This window comes from Nuphar pumila, chromosome 1 (assembly GCF_984573655.1).
Source record: "Nuphar pumila chromosome 1, dmNupPumi1.hap1.1, whole genome shotgun sequence".
NCBI classification, from domain to species: Eukaryota; Viridiplantae; Streptophyta; class Magnoliopsida; order Nymphaeales; family Nymphaeaceae; genus Nuphar; species Nuphar pumila.
Genome location: NC_143249.1, coordinates 9,428,378 through 9,448,871, shown reverse-complemented (window position 1 = coordinate 9,448,871; position 20,494 = coordinate 9,428,378). Strand labels below are relative to the sequence as shown.

The window sequence follows — 20,494 nt, the reverse complement described above, 5'->3', positions numbered from 1 at the left end:
CTCAATGTACTTGGTTTTGCTGTGATGAATGGGATTAAGAGATATTTGAATAGCACTTTGGTTGTCACAAAAGAGAGAAAAACTAGCAATCGGCTCTTTTAGCTATGTTAACAAATGTCTAGTCCATGTTACTTCTGCTGTAGCAGCAGCCATCGCCCTATATTCTGCTTTTATGCTAGATCTAGACACTACTTTCTGTTTTCTACTACTCCAGGAAACAAGATTTGCACCAATGAAAACGCCATACCCTGAAACTGACTTTTGATCATCAGGATCGTCGGCCCAGTCTGCATCTGAATAAGCAACGATGTCATGAGCAGTATTCATGGATCTGCTTTTGGTGTACAAAAGTCCATCTCCAACAGTACTCTTCAAGTACCTCAGTATCCTTTTACTGCATCCATGTGTCCCGTCCTTGGCTCATGCATGAATTGAGAGACTTGATTGACTGAATATGTAATATCGAGCCTGGTAAAAGTAAGATATTGAAGCATTCCCACTAGACTCCGATATTTGGTGGGATCATGACAGTCTTCGTCTTGCACACTTAGTTTCTGGTTAAGCACACTAGGAGTAGCAAGAGGCTTGCAATCTTTCATTCCACCTTTTTTCTAACAGATCTAGGGTGTATTTATGTTGGGTCAAAGTAAGTTTATTTCCTTGACTATCCACCTCTAATCCAAGAAAGTACCAAAGGTTTCCAAGGTCCTTCATTTTGAACCTTTGACTCAGAAGATCTTTAGTTTCTTGAACATGATTCTCACTATTTCTTGTAATAATTATATCATCAATATATATCAACAAGAAGGTAGTAAACTCCTTACCTCGAAGAATAAAGAGGGAGTGATCCAATTGCGATCGATAGAAACCATGTCTTTGAATTTCTAGAGAGAAACTCTCAAACCAGGATCGAGATGCTTGTTTCAGTCCATAGAGTGCTCGATTTAATCTGCATACATATTCCTTTGAATCTCCTTTTGTATATCCTGGCGATTGTTCCATGTATACTTCTTCCTTCAAATCCCCATGAAGAAAGGCATTCTTCACATCCAGCTGACTTATTCTCCAACCATGATCTACAGCCAATGAAAGAACAATGTGAATTGTGCCGGTTGAGATTGAGAGGTTTTAAGTTTAAGTTTTCTTAAAAGTAGGTTATTTGATATTTCTTGTTTAATAAGGGACTTGTATGTAATTTTTTATATTGGCCTCTCTCTATTTAAAACTCCGCCTGTGTAGTTATACACTGCCGGTCCCAAGCCCGGATAAAGGAGGAGGGTTGCGGTAGGCCTGTGACAGCCAGCATAAAAACTTTGTCATATCCTATGAAAATGAACCAATATGAGAATTTCGTTGGGGCGTTCCCTACTGAGCGACGCGCTGTACTCTCTAGGCCCGGAGGCAGTGATAAATGTGCAAGGGTTGCTAGGTCGTCGCCCAGAAGCGACGCGTCACACCGGCGCCCGGGTGTGGTGTCAAATAGGCAAGGGTTCCCTCACTTTGTTGGACGGGTGGGGGTAAAGAAGTTAGTCCAAGACCATAAAATTAGGTTAGCCACTTGGAATATAGGGTCTTTAACTGGTAAGTTGGTAGAGTTAGTAGATGTTATGTGTAGGAGAAATATTGATATTTTATGTCTTCAAGAGACCAAATGGGTAGGTGAGAAAGCTAAAGTGATAGAACCTTGGGGATATAAGATTTGGTATACAGGAATAAATAGGAATAGGAATGGAGTAGGGATTGTTATGAGTCGTCAGTTTATAGATAATGTGGTTGAGGTCCGTAGGAAGGGTGATAGAATTTTACTTATTAAATTAGTATTAGGTACGGATATTATTAATATTATTAGTGTTTATGCACCTCAAGTAGGTTTAGATGATTCCATTAAGCATCAATTTTGGGAAGATTTAGATGGAGTAGTACAAGAGACATCTTATGGAGAAAAGCTTTTCATCGGCGGTGACCTTAATGGACATGTAGGCATTAGTAGGGATGGATTTGAGAATATCCATGGAGGCTATGGTATAGGAGAAAGAAATGAAAGTGGAGAAAGGATTTTAGATTTTGGTTTGTCCTATGATATGATCTTAGCAAACACTTGGTTTAGGAAGAGGGAGTCTCACCTAGTAACATTTAAAAGTGGGGTTAATACGAGTCAGATAGATTTTTTCCTACTTAGAAAGAGAGATAGGGGTTGTTGCATCGATTGTAAGGTTATACCAGGAGAAAGTGTAGCTACACAACATAGAGTCTTAATTTTAGATCTTAGAATTAGACAATGCCGCAAAAGGGATAGACATAGGATAGATCCTAGAATTAAGTGGTGGGCACTGAAAGGAGCTAAACAAGAAATGTTTGTAGAGCAGGTAGTTAAGGAAGTTGATTGGTGTCTCGAGGAGGATTCAGAATCAATGTGGAATAAGATAGCGGGTGGTATGAGAAAAGTAGCTAAGGAGGTATTGGGTGAATCTAAAGGCGGTGCACCACTAGGTAAGGATACATCATGGTGGAACGAGGATGTCAAATTAGCTATTAAGGTTAAAAGAGAGTGTTATAGAAATCTAAGTAAGAGTCGTGATAATGAGAATTTGGAGAAGTATATGATAGCAAAGAAGGAAGCTAAAAAAGTTGTTCGAAACGCGAGGGCTAAGGTATATAAGGAGGTTTATGACAAGTTGGATACCAAAGAAGGCGAGAAGGATATTTATAGGCTTGCAAAGATGAGAGATAGGGAATCGAAGGATTTGGGTATGGTTAGATGTATCAAAGATGAAACGCAAAGGGTTTTAGTCAAAGATGAGGAGATTAAGGAGAGATGGAAAGATTATTTTGATAAGCTATTTAATGATAGTCATGCTCAAGATCTTGGAGACTTCTCCATTCTTTTTCATGAGATAAATCGTGACTTCATGCGCAAGATTCAAAAGAAAGAAATTGCAGAGGCTTTGAAGAAAATGAAATCAAGAAGGGCAGTTGGCCCAGATGGTATACCTATCGAGGCTTGGAAATGCTTGGGAGAGAAAGGTTTAGAATGGTTGACAAATCTTTTTAACTTGATTTGGCGAACAAATAAGATGCCTAATGAGTAGAGGAAGAGTACTTTGGTGCCTTTATATAAGAATAAGGGTGATATACAAGATTGCACAAACTATCGTGGTATAAAACTCATGAGTCATACTATGAAACTTTGGGAGAGGGTGATTGAGTCTAGGTTGAGGAAGGTTGTCATGATATCGGAGAATCAATTTGGTTTTATGCCTGGAAGATCAACTATGGAAGCTATACATCTTCTTAGACAACTTATTGAAAGATATAGAGAGAGGAACAAAGATTTGCATATGGTTTTTATTGATTTAGAGAAGGCATACGATAGAGTACCTAGGGACGTTCTCTGGTGGACAATGATGAAGAAAGGTGTTTCTCTCAAGTACATTAGTATAATTAAAGATATGTATGAAGGAGTAGTAACCAATGTCCGCACTTGTGGAGGGGTGACAACCAATTTTCCGATAACGGTTGGGTTACATCAAGGATCTGCTTTAAGCCCTTTCCTATTTGCGATAGTGATGGATGAGCTTACGAGATCAATTCAAGAAAATGTACCGTGGTGTATGTTGTTTGCTGATGATATTGTTTTGATTGATGAGTCTAGAGCTGGGGTTAATGCTAAGTTAGAATTATGGAGACAAACATTGGAAGCTAGAGGTTTTAAGTTGAGTAAGAGTAAGACTGAATATATGGAATGTCGGTTTAGTAAGCAACGAAGTAGTGATGGGAGTGTAGTGAAGCTTGGTGAGCAAGATATACCGGTGAATGATTATTTCAAATATTTGGGATCCATCATTCAAAAGTATGGAGAAATTGATGGAGATGTAAATCATAGGATAAAGGTTGGGTGGATGAAATGGAAAAGTGCTACTGGAGTGCTGTGCGATCGTAGAATGCCATTGCGGTTGAAGGGAAAGTTTTATAGGACGACTATTAGACCCGCTTTACTATATGGTACGGAATGTTGGGCTGCCAAGAGACATCATATTCAAAAAATGAGTGTAGCTGAGATGCGGATGCTTAGATGGATGTGTGGAAATACAATAAAAGATAAGATTCGGAACGAAGAGATACGTAAGAAGGTAGGTGTTGCACCCATTGAGAATAAGATGCGAGAGAATCGTTTACGGTGGTTTGGACATATTCGGCGAAGGCCTAATGATGCTCCAGTTAGAAGGTTGGAGAAATGGGAAAATATATTAGTTAAAAGAGGTAGGGGTAGGCCTAGGAAGACTTGGATGGAGATGATAGGAAAGGATATGAATGCTTTGAACCTCACCGAGGACATGGCGTTGGATAGAAATGATTGGAGGAAAAGGATTCATGTGGAAGACCCAAAATGAATTTCTTTTTTGGTTCATATCGCTGACCCCAATTGTTTTGGGATGAAGGCGTAGTTGTTGTTGTTGGCTTCTCTCTATTTAACATAGAGATTAGCCCTAATCAATAATGAACGAGTTCTCTCTCTCTCTCTCTCTCTCTCTCTCTCTCTCTCTCTCTCTCTCTCTCTGTAACGCCCCAAAATTTCGACTTGTGATTTCGAAAACTTTATCGAAAAACCTTTCAAAGATTTAAAGTTTTAACTTTTAAAAATAACAGCGGAAGACATTTAGAAAGGAACACCAGTCAACAATTCTGGGTACGTTAGCTGAAAAACCATCATTCACATGTACAACAACTTAAAGGAATTTAAGAACTAAGGCAATCGATTAAAATCTGCAGTTTATTACAAAATGAGCATTTTATTCCAAAGTTTAATAAATCCAAGAAAACTCCAAAAAATCCCAGAGTCAAGCCGCCAGCAGAAAGAAGATGAATCTTGATCCACGTTGCACCACGCCATCGGCCGCCAGTGAAGTCCTACTCCTCACCTGCCCATGAAATGGGTCAGTTTCATAACAAACCAGTAGGTGCACGAACAGATAAGCAGAATGAAAATAAAACAGGACATTCATGAGATAAACAGTTATGATATTTAAGCAATTAAAGCAACTTCAGTCTATTCTAACAAATGTAATAAGTGCAAAGAGTTGTTAGTTGAATCAGTGTAAGTCTCAGTCATCTACAACTATTCATGAAGATATTCTTTAAGTTCTGATATTAGCTGGCATGTAGGTACGCACAGACGCAAAACGTAGAAACAGCCGAGACCGATCCGGGGGTTTATTATGTCAGGTGTTTTCATTAACCCGGATGGCTGACTGAGTCTGCTCCTAAGGGGACGGTCAGTGACCAAGAGAGTAAATCCCCAAAGGCATTCGTGGCTCATGGATGCATCCAACTTCTGCAGAAGTGCCTGGGAGTTACCACCTAGGATAATTTATGGTAATCTCAATTCCCCTAACTCCGATGACTGGGGAAAACCGAGTCTTTTGCCCGTGGGGTGGTTGTTAACAACCTGTCCATCGGAGTCTTTGTACCATCCATCCTCTCCCTTGATGAACCGTGAAGATCGGATGGGTACGACGGGGGTTTCTTAACCGCCGCCCCATCCTACATGCTCTGGTCCATTAGACCCACTCGAGCATCTTGCCTGTGAAGGCGAATGGTCACCTTTTTATGTGATCTCAGCATTTTGCTAATTGCACTCATCGAGTTTGCCACAACCTCATCATCCCACCATCGTAACCCACATGGGACGTACTTGTCCAAAAGTACGATCGTACCTTCCTAGAGGTACAACTACGATGAGAGGGCAATATAATGGTTTATGATTCTTTTGGTTCCTACATGACATGTTTTGCTTTTCTGAGCAATTGGCCTGTGGAGGCCGATATTACCACATCAAAATCAGTAAAGTATAGATTTCACACTTCAATACCCTCCATGATCTTACATAAAATTCATACCGTACCTGCCTTAAGGTTCGGTTATAATAGCAATTGCAGTGGTTTTGAGTCTCTTCACAAAGTCTATCTTAAGTATGCAGTTTCAAAGGAATAAGCATGCATAATAGATAATTATGAGTTAGGTAATCGTACACGTAAACAGGCATGCCAAGTAAACTACTTGATTCTTTCTAGAATGAGTCTACCCAAAGAATTTACATTATGCAATTTCAAAAGAATCACAAAGAGTAAAACATTGATCAACCAATACTTCTTCAGATACGCAAATATGCAAAATAATTATTTTATCTCAGAAGTCTTATTTTATTTTGTTCATACACACTATTCGTGCGACTTTCCCCTACCTTGGGATATCGTGCAGCTGCGTGCGTCTACGCGTGTAGATGATACGAGGCTCGGGCCGCGGAGCCAGAGCGGGGGTCCGATGCGAGGTCTGCAACAGTGCTATGTTAATTATAATGCGGAGAAATAGAAAAACAAGCCTGCCTATAGGAAAAAAAAGAGAGGCAGCAGGGGTGTGCCCCTGCTGGCCGAAATCAGAAGAACGTCAAGGACAAGCCTTTTTGCCTGCAGACGACAGCGGGGCGACAGGGGATGAGCCCCTGTCGAAAAACTACTGAGGCGGCAGGGGGTCAGCCCCTGCCAAACGCAAAGAAGCGGCAGGGGCTGAGCCTCTGCCGACAAAATAAATGTGGCAAAGGCTGAGCCCCTGCCAGAAACAATCAAGTGGCAGGGGCTGAACCCCTGCCAGCAACAGCCAAGTGGCAGGGGCTGAGCCCCTGCCTGCGAAAATGAAAGTGGCAGGGGCTGAGCCCCTGCCAGAACCGATTAGGTGGCAGGGGTTGGGCCCCTGCCTGCGAAAATGAAAGTGGCAGGGGCTGAGCCCCTGCCAGAACCGATTAGGTGGCAGGGGCTGGGCCCCTGCCTGCGAAAATGAAGGTGGCAAGGGCTGAGTCCCTGCCAGAACCGATTAGGTGGCAGGGGCTGAGCCCCTGCCAGAACTGATTAGGTGGCAGGGGCTGAGCCCCTGCCTGCGAAAAGGAAAGTGGCAGGGGCTGAGCCCCTGCCAGAACCGATGAAGTGGCAGGGGCTGAGCCCCCTGCCGGCAAAAATGAAAGTGGCAGGGGCTTAGCCCCTGCCGGTCAAAAGAAGAGTGGCAGGGGTTGAGCCCCTGCCAGAAACGTCAAGTGGCAGGGGCTGAGCCCCTGCCGGAAACATCGAATCGACAGGGGCTGAGCCCCTGCCGATAGACACGAGACGGCAGGGGCCCAGCCCCTGCCAATGGCGGTGAGGTGGCAGGGCCTCGGCCCCTGCCCGGAAGAATCAATGAATGGCAGGGGCCCCAGCCCCTGCCAGACCGAGCTACGGCGATCCCAAAGATGACAGGCAAAAAAAAAGGGGGTGCCGCAGGGGTGACTGGACCCCTGCCGACCCTCCGAAAGGCATCAGAGGACGTGGGAGGGCGCGGCAGGGGCCGTGCGCCGCCAGTCGGCCTCCCGGCGAGGTGACAGAAGGGGGGGGGGGGGGGGGTGAAGAAGAGAAGAGGGAGGAGAAGAGAAGAGAGAGGAGAAGAGAGCGACGTACCTGGGAGTGGTGGCCGGCGTCGGCGGCGTGCGCAGCAGGGAGGAGACCGGCGCAGAGGGGGGGAGCGAGGGCTGCGAGAGGGAGGCGTGACTCCCCTCGCCCTCCAACCTCCCTCATAAAGGCGCAGGGGAAATCGAAAGGGGAAACCGCTCGTGGGTTTCCCAAATTTGCCTGCACGCGAAGGGGAAAGAAAGGGGGGGGGGGTTGCGGTGCCCGAATGCTCGGGTTTTTGAAAACCCTAAAATAAAAAGGGGCCCGGGTCGGGTCCGGACCCGACCCGGCCCGGGTTTAAACAGATTTTTTTTTTAAATGGGGTTTTACACTCTCTCTCTCTCTCTCTCTCTCTCTCTCTCTCTCTCTCTCTCTCTCTCTCTCCCTCGCTCTCTTGCCTCGGTTCTCGTGTTCCTCCTTCTAGTCGCGACATGGTATCAGAGTTGCCGGATCTCTGGAACCTGATAACGTAAACAGGTGGCGTAAACAAGAGCCTCATAGCGTGAACAGGTGGCGTAAACAGGTGTGGTCACATTTTTTTTGTTCTATCTATTTACGTGCATAGATCTGATCACAGATCTGATGTCTGACTAAAGTCATGACATAGATTTGTAATCAGATCTACAGATCGATGATAGTGTTGCAACTGGATCGACTGCAACGTGGTTGGGTGTTACGGCAGAGTGGTTCCTCTTATTGTCATGCGAGAAAAAAAAATTATTCTTCGTGGGAGCGGTTGTAAATATTATGTTTCGTTAAAGCAGTTTTCTTTGCGGGAATATGTGTAGAGTGCAGTTGCTGAAATCTGATCATGAACAAGAAGTCGTGTTTGACGTGTTCTGGTTTACTCGAATGTATGTTTCTGATCTGATTTTCCCATTGTGTCTGATGTGGGTTAAATAGTCGTGTGTGGTCGTGGAATTTGCTGAGACATGATCGTGAAACATGTTGTTTTCTGAATCAGCTATTGTGATTTGGGTTGAAAAGTCGTGTGTGGTCGTGGAATTTGTTGACGCATGATCTTGAAACATGTTGTCTTTGTCAGCTATCTTGAATTTATGCCTGATGTGGTGAAACAACTGTGTGTTGTCGTGATCGTGGTTGACGTGTGCTCATAAAATATGTTGTCCAAGAGTTTGAATCTGATTAATTTTTTTTGCAGCCGTATTAGCATCAAATATCTCATATCCTGTTAGTTCTATTCAGTATGGGTGAAGCTTCAAAATTTGATTCCAAAATTGAGGCTATTGGGGAGTATAAGGCTTTTGCAAACCCCTTCTCATATGATTCGTCTGAGGTTGAATGAAACAAATTATGCCAGATGGTCCAGAACTTTTATGATGTCGGTATCTGGACATCGTAGAAAACATATTTTACTGGAAACTGAACCTGATAAAAAGGTGGGAAAATACAGTACTTGGGACGAAGATAATGACATAGTTATGTAATGGATCATGAATAGCGTTGAACCGCATATTGCAGATGGTTTAATTTACTATAATACAGCAAAACAGATGTGGGATAATCTTCGAGATATGTATTCCCAAGAAACTAATGTGAGTCGTATCTTGCAAGTCGAACAGGAGATATATAATCTGCAGCAAGGAGATCAGACCTTGGCTCAGTATTATGCCTCCGTCAAAGCAGTGTTTGAAAGACTCAATGCCCACAGGCCTCTGTGCTGTTCGCAGAAAAATGATCATCAAGAACAGACCATGGTAGCTCGATTTCTCACAGGTTTATCTTTAGAATTTTCGGTTGCAAAAGTACAAATGTTGACTGGATCCAATGTACCTAGCTGTCTCATCTGGTTATGGGCGTGGAAATATTCAGAATATCAGAGGACGAGGTCGTGGCAGAGGTATGGGAGGCAGAGGAAAACTTCAATGTACATTCTGTGGAAAATCTGGACATTTAGAAGATCGTTGCTCGGATAAGCATGGTCGGCCAACTTCTTCTTCATCAAAGTCAAATGCTCCAAAAGCAAATGTTACTACACTAGAGGTAACAAATGCAAATGATAATACCTCTGCAAGTGACAGTATCACCCTCAATCGAGCAGAATATGATGAGCTGATAGCTCTTCGCCCTTCGAGCTCCTCCTCTCCTGTAGCTGGTGTGGCCTACTCAACAGGGAATCATCTTCATCTGAATGATAGTAAGTGGATTATTGACTTTGGTGCATCCAAACATTTGTTTGGAAATTCGCTTTTCTTTTCAGATATAAAGGATATTACTGTTCATCGAGGAGTCTCATTAGCAGATGGGAGTTCCTCACTAGTTGTTGGTCAGGGAAATATTTTTATATCCTCCTCCTTACAGTTGAAAAATGTTCTTCATGCTCCCAATTTTCCTCAAAGTTTACTCTGTTAGTTGTCTTACCAAAGAACTAAACTGTAGAGTGATATTTGATCTGATGGGTTGTCATTTTTAGGATTTGCTGACGGGGAAGAAAATTGGTGGAGGCTATGAAGAAAATGAAGTCTACTACCTACATCATCCAGTGGGTAATGTTTATGCTGCAGTGGAACACTCATCCAGTCTTGTTCAGTGGCATCGTCGTCTTGGTCATCCTTCATTGTCAAAGCTTCGTTATGTCTTTCCTCAAATTCCTTCTACTACATCATTTCAGTGTGAAGCATGTCAGTTGGGCAAGCATCATCGAAGTTCGTCATAAAGTTTTTGAACTTCTTCGTGCAGATGTATGGGGTCCTAGTAAGATTCCTACTAAGACTCAGTGTCGATATTATCTTGTTATTGTTGATGATTTTTCTAAGTTGTCGTGGGTGTTTTTAATAAAAGAAAGATCTGAAGTTCCAAGTATTATCAAATCCTTAATTCTTGAATTAAAAATTCAGTTTGAATCTGTTGTCAAGATTGTTCGCACTGATAATGCTCGAGTTTAAATCAAAAGTCCTGTTACAATTTTACCAAGATCATGGCATTCAACCCCAAACTACATGTGCCTATTCATCTCAGCAAAATGGTGTGGTTGAGGGAAAACACAGGCACCTGCTTGATGTCGCACGGACCCTTATGATACAATCCAATGTTCCTGCGTTATATTGAGGTGATGCGGTTATCACTGCTTGTTATCTGATCAACCGCATGCCTTCATCTTCTGTGGGAGATAAAATTCCATTACATATCCTAAAACCTAATGCCCCACTCTTCTCTTTCTCACCTAAAATATTTGGATGTGTTTGTTTTGTACACAAACTTGGCCCTGATCGTGATAAATTAGTTGCTTAAGCTACAAAATGCATATTTATAGGTTATCCAAAAAATCAAAAGGGATATCGATGTTATGATCCAATTTCTCGCCGAGAGTATGTCAGTGCGGATGTATCTTTCTTGGAATCCATTCCATATTACTCTAGTACCAGTTCCCAGATGCAAGTTGATCCAGCCGAGTCTTTTCCATTACCTATACCTCATTTTCCTTTGGAATTTGTGCCCTCATTACCGAAGCAAACTCCATCCTCTTCACGATTTAATAATCCTCCATTGTTATATGTGCGTAGAGCTCAACCTCCTCCAGTGCCTTCATCTTCTTCTTCTCCTGAAGTAAGTACTACTAACAACAGTGATCTTCATGATGATGATAACAGGCCAATCGCTCTACGAAAGAGGACATGACAATGTACCTTATATCCTATATCTCATTTTGTGTCCAATGTCAGAATTGGAAATCAGATGAAAACTTTTATTTCAGCCTTATCTGCTGAAACTATTCCTCTGAACTATCAACAGGCAGAGCTAGATAACAAGTGGAAGCTAGCTATGCAAGAAGAAATGGATGCTTTATTGTCTCAGCATACATGGGATCTAGTTGATTCCCCAGTGAATGCTAACATTGTTGGATGCAAATGGGTATATATAATAAAGTACAAATCGGATGGTTCTATTGAAAGGTACAAGGCCAGATTAGTAGCAAAAGGGTATACTCAGACTTATGGTATTGATTTCTTTGAAACTTTTTCTCCTGTTGCACGGATGAGCACCATTCGTCTTGTTCTCTCAGTAGTTGTTCATCATGGTTGGAGTTTGTGTCAATTAGATGTGAAAAATGCATTTCTATATAGGGATCTATCTGAGACAGTTTACATGCAACAACCTCTTGGATTCGAGGTTGAGGGGGAGTGTCAGAAGGTGTGTAGATTGAGAAAGGCGATATATGGCTTGAAACAAAGTTTGCATGCATGGTTTCAAAAGTTGTTTGAAGTGATGTCAAGTTTTGGCTTTAATAGGTCAGCAGCAGATCATACATTATTTATCAAGAAAACTAACTCAGGCATAGTTGTTATGGTGGTATATGTGGATGACATCATTCTTACAGGAGATGATATGAAAGATATTGAAGCTAGAAAGGCTCATCTTCAAAAACACTTTGTTACAAAAGACCTTGGTTCACTTAGATATTTTCTAGGTATAGAAGTTGTCAGGAGCCGTGAAGGGATGGTTTTGTCTCAACGGAAGTATGTTCTTGACTTATTAAAGGAAACTGGAATGTTGGGAGCTAAACCAGCAAATATTCCCATGGACCATAAAGTTCAGTTGTTTGAAGAAGGGTCGAAACTGGTTGATAGCAAAAGCTATCGCTCACTAGTAGGGAAGCTACTATATGTAACTGTGACCAGGCCTGATATTGCTTTAGCAGTAAGCAAAGTTAGCCAATTTATGGACAAACCAACTGAGGTACACTGGAATGCAGCTATAATGATTCTCAGGTATTTAAAATCTTCTCCTGGAAAAGGGTTATTATTCAAGAAAGGTGGAACTCTGGAGATAGTGGCTTACTCTGATGCTGACTATGCAGGATCTGTAGTGGATAGAAAATCTACCATAGGATTCTGTGTGTTTTTGGGAGATAACCTAATTTCATAGAGAAATAAGAAGCAAAATGTGGTTGCTAGGTCGAGTGCAAAATCAGAATATAGGGCTATGGCTCAAACAACAGTTGAATTAATGTGGGTTCGTACTGTTCTAAATGATCTTCAGGTGAAGGTTTTCTCTCCTATAACCATGATATGTGATAACAAGGCTGCCACATATATAGCGAACAATCTTGTCTTTCATGAGAGGACAAAGCATATTGAGGTTGATTGCCACTATGTAAGAGATATGGTTCAAGCTGGTCATATCACTACCAAATATCTAAAGTCGGAGGACCAAGTTGCAGATATGTTTACAAAGCCTCTTGCTAGATCAAATTTCTCAAAATGTTGTGACAAGCTGAGCGATTGATATCTATGCTCCAGCTGGAGGGGGAGGGTTGAGATTAAGAGGTTTTAAGTTTAAGTTTTCTTAAAAGTAGGTTATTTGATATTTCTTGTTTAATAAGGGACTTGTATGTAATTTTTTATATTGGCCTCTCTCTATTTAACATAGAGATTAGCCCTAATCAATAATGAACGAGCTCTCTCTCTCTCTCTCTCTCTCTCTCTCTCTCTCTCGGTTCTCGTGTTCCTCCTAGTCGCGACAGTGCTCATTTTCACAACTGGACTAAAGGTTTCATCATAGTCTTGTCCAAACTCTTGAGTGAATCCCTTGGCTACTAGACGAGCTTTGTATCGTTCAACACTCTCATTCGGTTTGTATTTGATCTTGTAGACCCATTGTGAGCCAACAACATTTCTATCTGAAGGTCGAGGGACAACTGTCCATGTTTGACACTGGTACAAAGCTTTCATCTCTTCATTCATAGCTTGAATCCATTTTTTGGAATTAATGGCTTGATGAAAATGTCTAGGCTCGGTCTCTTTCTCAATCTGAGACAAAAATAACTGAAAATCCATGGTAAAATTCTCATAACTAACCCACCTTTCAATAGGATGCTGAGCACTTTCAGATTATCTGATCAGAATAGCTACTGTATTAGAGATTGAAGAAGTAATGTCGTTGGATGGATCAAACATAGGTCCGACTTGTTTAATATCATCCGGAGTCAAGAGTGAGTCCCTTTCACTTCTCCTATAAACTTGCCCAGCAAACTTGTTAATCTCTGGAGGATGTTCTATTTCAAGTTCCTGTATGCCACTGTATCCATCTTGACAGGATGTTCCTTGAGCACAAGAGAAAGAACACTCATTGTTGGTTGCAGGAAAGAGCTCTGCACTGAGCCATGGATCATAAAATAGCGCATTCATATTGGTTTGGGCAGAAACATATTCTCCATCTCCAAAATCATTTTCATCAAAAACGACATTTCTAGATATCTTAATTCGTCTGCTGTCAGGATCATAACACTTGTACCCTTTGTGGTGATCTGCATATCTGACAAATCTACACTTGGATGTCTTAACCTAAAACTTGTTTCGCAGAGAAGAGTCAATATGAACATAACACATGCAGCCAAAAAATTTTAGTTCATCATAATTAGGATGTTTCCCAAATAGGATGAAAAAGGTGATTTATTTTCTAAAAGCTTCATGGGCAGACGATTAATAATGTGAACAGCAGAGTTAAAGGCCTCTGTCCAGAGTCCTATGGGAGTATGACTTCCGTGCATCATGCTCATAGCGCTTTCCACAATGTGACGGTGTTTCCGTTCTGCAACTCCATTCTGTTGGGGTGTATGCAGGCAAGACACTCTACGATTTATCACAATCTTGGAGGTAATTGATAAAATCCCTGGAGGAGTATTTCCCCCCACCACCATCACATTGGAAATGTAAAATATTACAAGAAAAGTGAGTTTTGACAAATGCATGAAAACAACGAAAAATAGAGAAGACTTTCGATTTATTTTTCATGAAATATATCCAAGTGAAGCGGGAGAAATTATCAATAAAAATAACATAATATTTGCTGCCATAATTAGAAGGATTAGGAGTCGGTCCCCATACATCGGAACAGACGATTTCAAATGGCCTTAAAGCTCTCTCATTTATTGAATGAAAAGGAAGAACATGACTCTTACACATTTGACAACTTGAACACATTTTATTATCTGGTCTAGGAATCGGGCTAGACTCAGGAATAAGACCATCAGATACTAGTCGCTCAACGAAGACTCGACCACAATGACCAAGACGCATATGCCAAAAATCAGGCTTATTACATTTATTTGAAGATTGCAAAGTTCAGAAAACATACGAACCACACTTTTTGCAGAAGAGAGGGCAAATGTGGAGAGGTTGCTGGAGATTAAAAAATATTCATGGGAGCAAAATGGAGTTTGTATTATGTCTGATGGATGGACAGATATTAAAAGGCGTCCACTGATCAATTTCATTGCTTGTTCGCTTAGTAGCCCAATATTCTTGAAAGCAGTTGATGCATCTGGGGAATATAAAAATGCAGAGTATTTGAAAAGATTGTTTATAGAAGTCATAAAAGAAGTGGGTGATCAGAAAGTGGTACAAATCATTACAGATCAGAGTTACCGGAAGTGCCTAGGCGCATGGGGAAGCACGCTTCCCCGAAGCGCGTTTCGAAAGCGCAAAACGTCACGCTTCCAAAACGTGCAGGGAAGCGCGCTTTTTTTGGGAAGCGTGCTTCCCAAAAAAGAGAAGTGTGTTTCCCTTTTATGGGAAACGCACTTCCCATTTATTGGAAGCGCGCTTCCCCCACGCTTCCCCCTCTCGCTTCCCCCCACACTACCCCATTTTTTTATTTTTATTTTTATTTTTATCTTTATTTTTTTTCGCTTTCCCCTCGCTTCCGGTTCGCTTCCTAGGTCACTTCCGGTTTGCTTCCGAGACGGTTCGTAATTTTCTTCTAAGTGGTCCCACACTTCCCGCTTCCTAAATTTTTGAAAGTGCCTTGCTTCCCGTATCGCTTCTCGCTCCTGCTTCCTCGATAGATAACTCTGTTACAGACAATGCTCCAGTTTGTAAAAGTGCAACGTTGAGTTTGGAGAGTGAGTACCCTCATATTTTTTGAACTCCCTATGTAGCACACAGCTTAAATTTGACCCTAAAGAGCATCTGTAACCCCAAAGAAGAAAGAAAATTCACAAGCATATGCTTTATATTCATGGATTAAAGATTAGGAAGAAATGTCAAAAGCATTAGGAATTTTGTTGTTAACCACCATCGTGCTAATGCTATACTTAATAGGCATTCTGACTTGAAATTGTTGAAGGTCGTTGAAACACGTTTTGCGTTCATCATTGTGATGGTGAAGAGGATTAAAAGAGTGAAGAATGCTTTGATTAACATGGTGACTGATGAAAATTGGACATTCTATCGTGCTGATGATGATATCAAGGCTTAAGAAATTAAAAAATTCATTCTTGATGATGAGTTTTGGGACAGAGTGGTATACTTCTTTCAATTTACGCAACCTATTTGGGAAATGTTAAGAGAAGTTTATAAGAATGAGTCATGCTTCATAGAGTTTATGAAATGTGGGATAATATGATTGAAAAAATACAAATTATAGTTTTCAAGCATGCAGAAAAAAATCCTGCATTGGATGATTCAGAATTTTTTAATCATATTCATTCAATTTTAGTCAGAAGATGGGATAAAAGCAACACTCCTTTGCATTGCATGGCACATTCTCTTAATCCAAAATATTATGTAAATAAGTGACGGGCTGGTGGTACTGGTCGTGTCCCTCCAAATTTAGACCCAGAGCTATCAAGACATAGAAATATGTGTATGACAAGACTTTTCCAGAAGCATATCTTCTACATCAAGTCACACAAGAGTTTAAAAAATTTTCATCTTCGAGATTATATGGACCGACATTATTCGCGAGAGAAGAAGATAATATAGATCCCATCACATGGTGGTCAACATTTGGATCAGAAACACCTCTTCTCCAACGTCTTGCATTAAGATTGCTATCGCAGCCTGCTAGTTCATCTTGTTGTGAAAGAAATTGGAGCATATATTCTCAAATCCACAACATGAAGAGAAACAAACTCACCAGCAAGCGTGCAGAGGATTTAGTATATGTTCATTCAAATCTTCGATTACTTTCGCGAACCAATGATGAATACAGGTACTAATTTGCTCTCTTAGTTATTTGATTATTTCTTAGTTTTTCATTTAAATATACTTGTATTGTATTTAACATTTTTAAATTGGGTTTGTAACGCAGACAAGAAGCATCCAAATTTTGGGATGTAAACCCAGAAGAGTGTGATTTCGAGGGAGAGCATGATTTCAACATAACAAACATGGATTTAGCTGAGCCCAGTATTCCTTCTAATGATGCATTTGATGATGAAGAATAAAATTATTAAGATCCATTACTTCATCAGGATATACTTTGGTATATAATTTAGTTCTTTTCTGCTTTACTTATTTGATTGATATTTAGGTTGATTTATGTAATTGTTTTACTTATTTGATTGATATTTAGGTTGATATATTGCATGCATGATGAATGATATTATGACAATGTTAACTGTTAAATGTTAATTGTTAAAACTTCAAAATTATATATATATATATATATATATATATATATATATATATATATATATATATTTTACATTTTTGCCCCTGTCGCACCCAACGCACCCAAGGTTTTTGAAAGTGCCACACCCCCGCACCCACACCCACACCCATGTGACATAGCTTTTGATTTGCAAAGATGTACCATCGATGGTAAAAACACAAGATAATTTTAAGTTATTGCATATATCGAATAGAATATTCTCGTGTAGTGTCATATGAACGAAAGCTCCCAAATCAAGAATCCAAGAGCACATACCTGGAGGAGAAGATAAAGCTAATGCGACACCGGAAGTTGATAGAGATTTGAGTAATTGTTGAAATACCTTTGATAGTTGAGAAAGAGAATGATTCTTTAGAGTCTCTTCCTCTTTTAATTGATTCCTCCCTCTTTGGTGTGGATTTTTCAACGAAAGCCACTTTGAACTTGGGAGCACCATTGATCTTGGGACAATTGGGTCTTATGTGTCCCGGATCATTACAATAGTGAAAAATGACTTTTCTACCTCCACTATAGTTATTTTTCTTCCCAAAGTGTGGAGGCCTATAAGACTTAACATAGTTGCCAGGTTTAAATACCGTCAACACTTCATCTCCTCCTTTAATAATACCAAGACAAGTTTTTTCTTGGTATACTTGGGCAACCGCATCTTTTAAAGGAAGAGGTTTAAATCTCTGGAGAAAAGAAGATCTAACTTGTCCAAACTACAACAATTGAAAAAATTGTTCTTTTTCCATTTGTTGGCGCCTAAATTCTACATCTTCAATGGCAACCGAGACTTAGGTTCCAAAAGTGCAAATTCATCTCATAAAGGGATAGAACACTAGAAAAATCTCAGACACTCAAGTCTCCTTGTTTGGTAGTCTTAATCTTTTCTTGCAAGTAGTATTGTCTTGCAAGATCTTTTTGGGTATACATACCCTTCATAAAGTGTCATGCCTTATTAGATTTACGAAATTTAGTAATGTTGGCACATATTTTAAGCTTAACATTATTATTTTTGCATGGATGCTCTCCCAATCTTCTACTTTAAATTAATAATCTTCAATAGCCTTGTTTGGAGCATTTCCTTCTAGAGACTTCTCTTGACCTCCTTCTAGCTTGGTGAGCTTGAGTTGAGGCTTGGAGATAGTGCCCATCACATATCCCCAAAACTTCTTTCCCTTGAGATTATTCTATATAGCGGAGGTCCACATCGTGTAGTTGAATCCATTTAGCTTGAAGGAGAGATCAATTTTATGATCATGCTCCATTTTGAATGAGAGGAAGAGAGAAAGAGGGATGCAAGACCAGTCTCACAAGTTTACAACATATGCATCAAGGTTTAAATACATCAATTGGCTTTCTTTTCTTGCTAAATGGCTCATGCTGCACCATTAATCACACATTAGATAACTAAATTGCTTGTCATTCCATCCTAATGAAGCAACTGGCTGCCACACAAGGATGGAGGATGCATGATATGCTTAGTAAAATATTTCCTCTGTACTGCCAACAGTACTCATCTTTGTAATACCTGGTGTTAGTAATAATATTAACAGCCACAGAAACAGTAATGGCAGCAGCAGCCCTAGTAATATGGCTAGGAAGTGGCAGAAGAAAGAAAATGAAACAAGATATAAAAAACCAAACTCGTATGCCCATGGAGGAGAGTGAATCCTAGAATACTAGCCTGCTAGGCTGGCATGCAATAAGCATAACACCTTGGAGAAAAAATAAACAGGAAACTCTAACAAACTTCCAAGACAAGCTGGCAAATCAACCAAAACACAAAAGTTTATAACAAAGGAGAAAGAATAAAAGAAGAGTCTCCAGAATCAACTGAGACACTGCGTGAAATAAGAGAAAAGAGCATACTTTCAGATAAATAACAACAACAACAACAACAACTACGCCTTCATCCCAAAACAATTGGGGTCAGCGATATGAACCAAAAAAGAAATTCATTTTGGGTCTTCCACATGAATCCTTTTCCTCCAATCATTTCTATCCAACGCCATGTCCTCGGTGAGGTTCAAAGCATTCATATCCTTTCCTATCATCTCCATCCAAGTCTTCCTAGGCCTACCCCGACCTCTTTTAACTAATATATTTTCCCATTTCTCCAACCTTCTAACTGGAGCATCATTAGGCCTTCGCCGAATATGTCCAAACCACCGTAAACGATTCTCTCGCATCTTATTTTCAATGGGTGCAACACCTACCTTCTTACGTATCTCTTCGTTCTGAATCTTATCTTTTATTGTATTTCCACACATCCATCTAAGCATCCTATCCTTGCATCAACTACACCCAGCACTCTAATCCTTTAACAAAACAGAAAATGCCACAACTAGTAATCAAGATTCCAACTTGTTCTCTATGTAATTCCAACCCCTTCAGAATAGAATACAATGGTAATAGCACATGGACATGCATCAAAAACAGTTGCAGAGAAATACCTCAGGACAATGGAAGTAGACTGGTTAGCTGCAATTATTGTATCATGATTTTCAGCACGACAAAGGAGATTCACTCCTGTAAAATTTTTTACCTGTCACATGAAATATAAGCATGTCAATTTTCAGGTTGAGCGTTAAGCATTAGAACTTGAATATGCAACCAGAAAGTAAAAAATACAAAGCTATTAATGTTTCATACAATCCAAAGCACGATTAGGAAAATGAAATAATCTATGAACATACACATCGGAATGTGCAATAAGATGTACAGCTAAGAAATAAAATCATGCAAAGAAGATTGATGGGGTTACTGTTAATATATATATATATATATATATATATATATATATATATATATATATATATATACCAAAATACCTAATAGGGGTATTTTGGTCTTTTCACTGTGTAAAATATATTGTATGTAATTTTTTAGGTTTTTCTTTTTTTTCTTTTTTTTCTTTTTTTTATTTTTTTTATTATCTTCTTTTTGGGACCATTGGGGGGCCCACCTAAATAGGTGTTGGGGTTCCCCAACGTCCATTAGGGGGAGCCCCAATGGCACCTCTTTTAGCTCTCTCTTTTTGTATATAAAGGGGACTTCCCCCCTCTTGTTATGTATGAGTTCTCTCACATTCTCTATTGAATAATATTCATTTTTGCCTTTTGGCATTTACCCCATAGTGGGATTGTGTATTTTGCACATTAAGTGCTTGTGATATTTGGTTCTTTATTGAGCTTTTATATTTTCGCATATCTCATTACATGGGTTCTTTGTAATCTTGGAAGTTTTTCTAAGATCCTTGTAAGTTATTTCTCATCTCTACCTTCTTCTTCGTCATGGAGCATGACTCAAGAGTAGAGCTCTCCTTCAAGCTCAACGGTTCGAATTATTTGATGTGGGTGTCGGCTATGGAGAATCATTTTCGTGGAAAGAAACTATGGGGCTTTGTGATGGGGACCACTCTTGAACCAACATTGAAGCTCACCAAGATCGAAGGTGGTATTGAAAAAGCTCTTGATGGTAAGGATCACATTAAAGCAATTAATGAACATCAAACAAAGGTAGAGGATTGGGAAAGTAACTACGCCAAAATTTTGGCGTGGTTCATGAACAATGTTGACATAAAGATTTGTGCCAACATTGCTAAGTTTAGAAGAACCAAT

The 20,494-nt window shown here is 40.2% G+C and overlaps 1 protein-coding gene across 3 annotated transcripts in view; it reads right to left on the bottom strand.

Moving 5' to 3' along the window:
• Nucleotides 1-20,494, bottom strand: part of LOC149847908 (vacuolar protein sorting-associated protein, putative (DUF1162)) — a 197,473-nt gene that overhangs the window by 81,277 nt on the left and 95,702 nt on the right. For all 3 annotated transcript variants that reach the window (XM_090008160.1, XM_090008196.1, XM_090008244.1), the window contains one exon: nucleotides 19,328-19,419. In XM_090008160.1, the coding sequence (XP_089864286.1) occupies nucleotides 19,328-19,419 (92 nt within the window). The remainder of the gene's footprint in view (nucleotides 1-19,327; nucleotides 19,420-20,494) is intronic.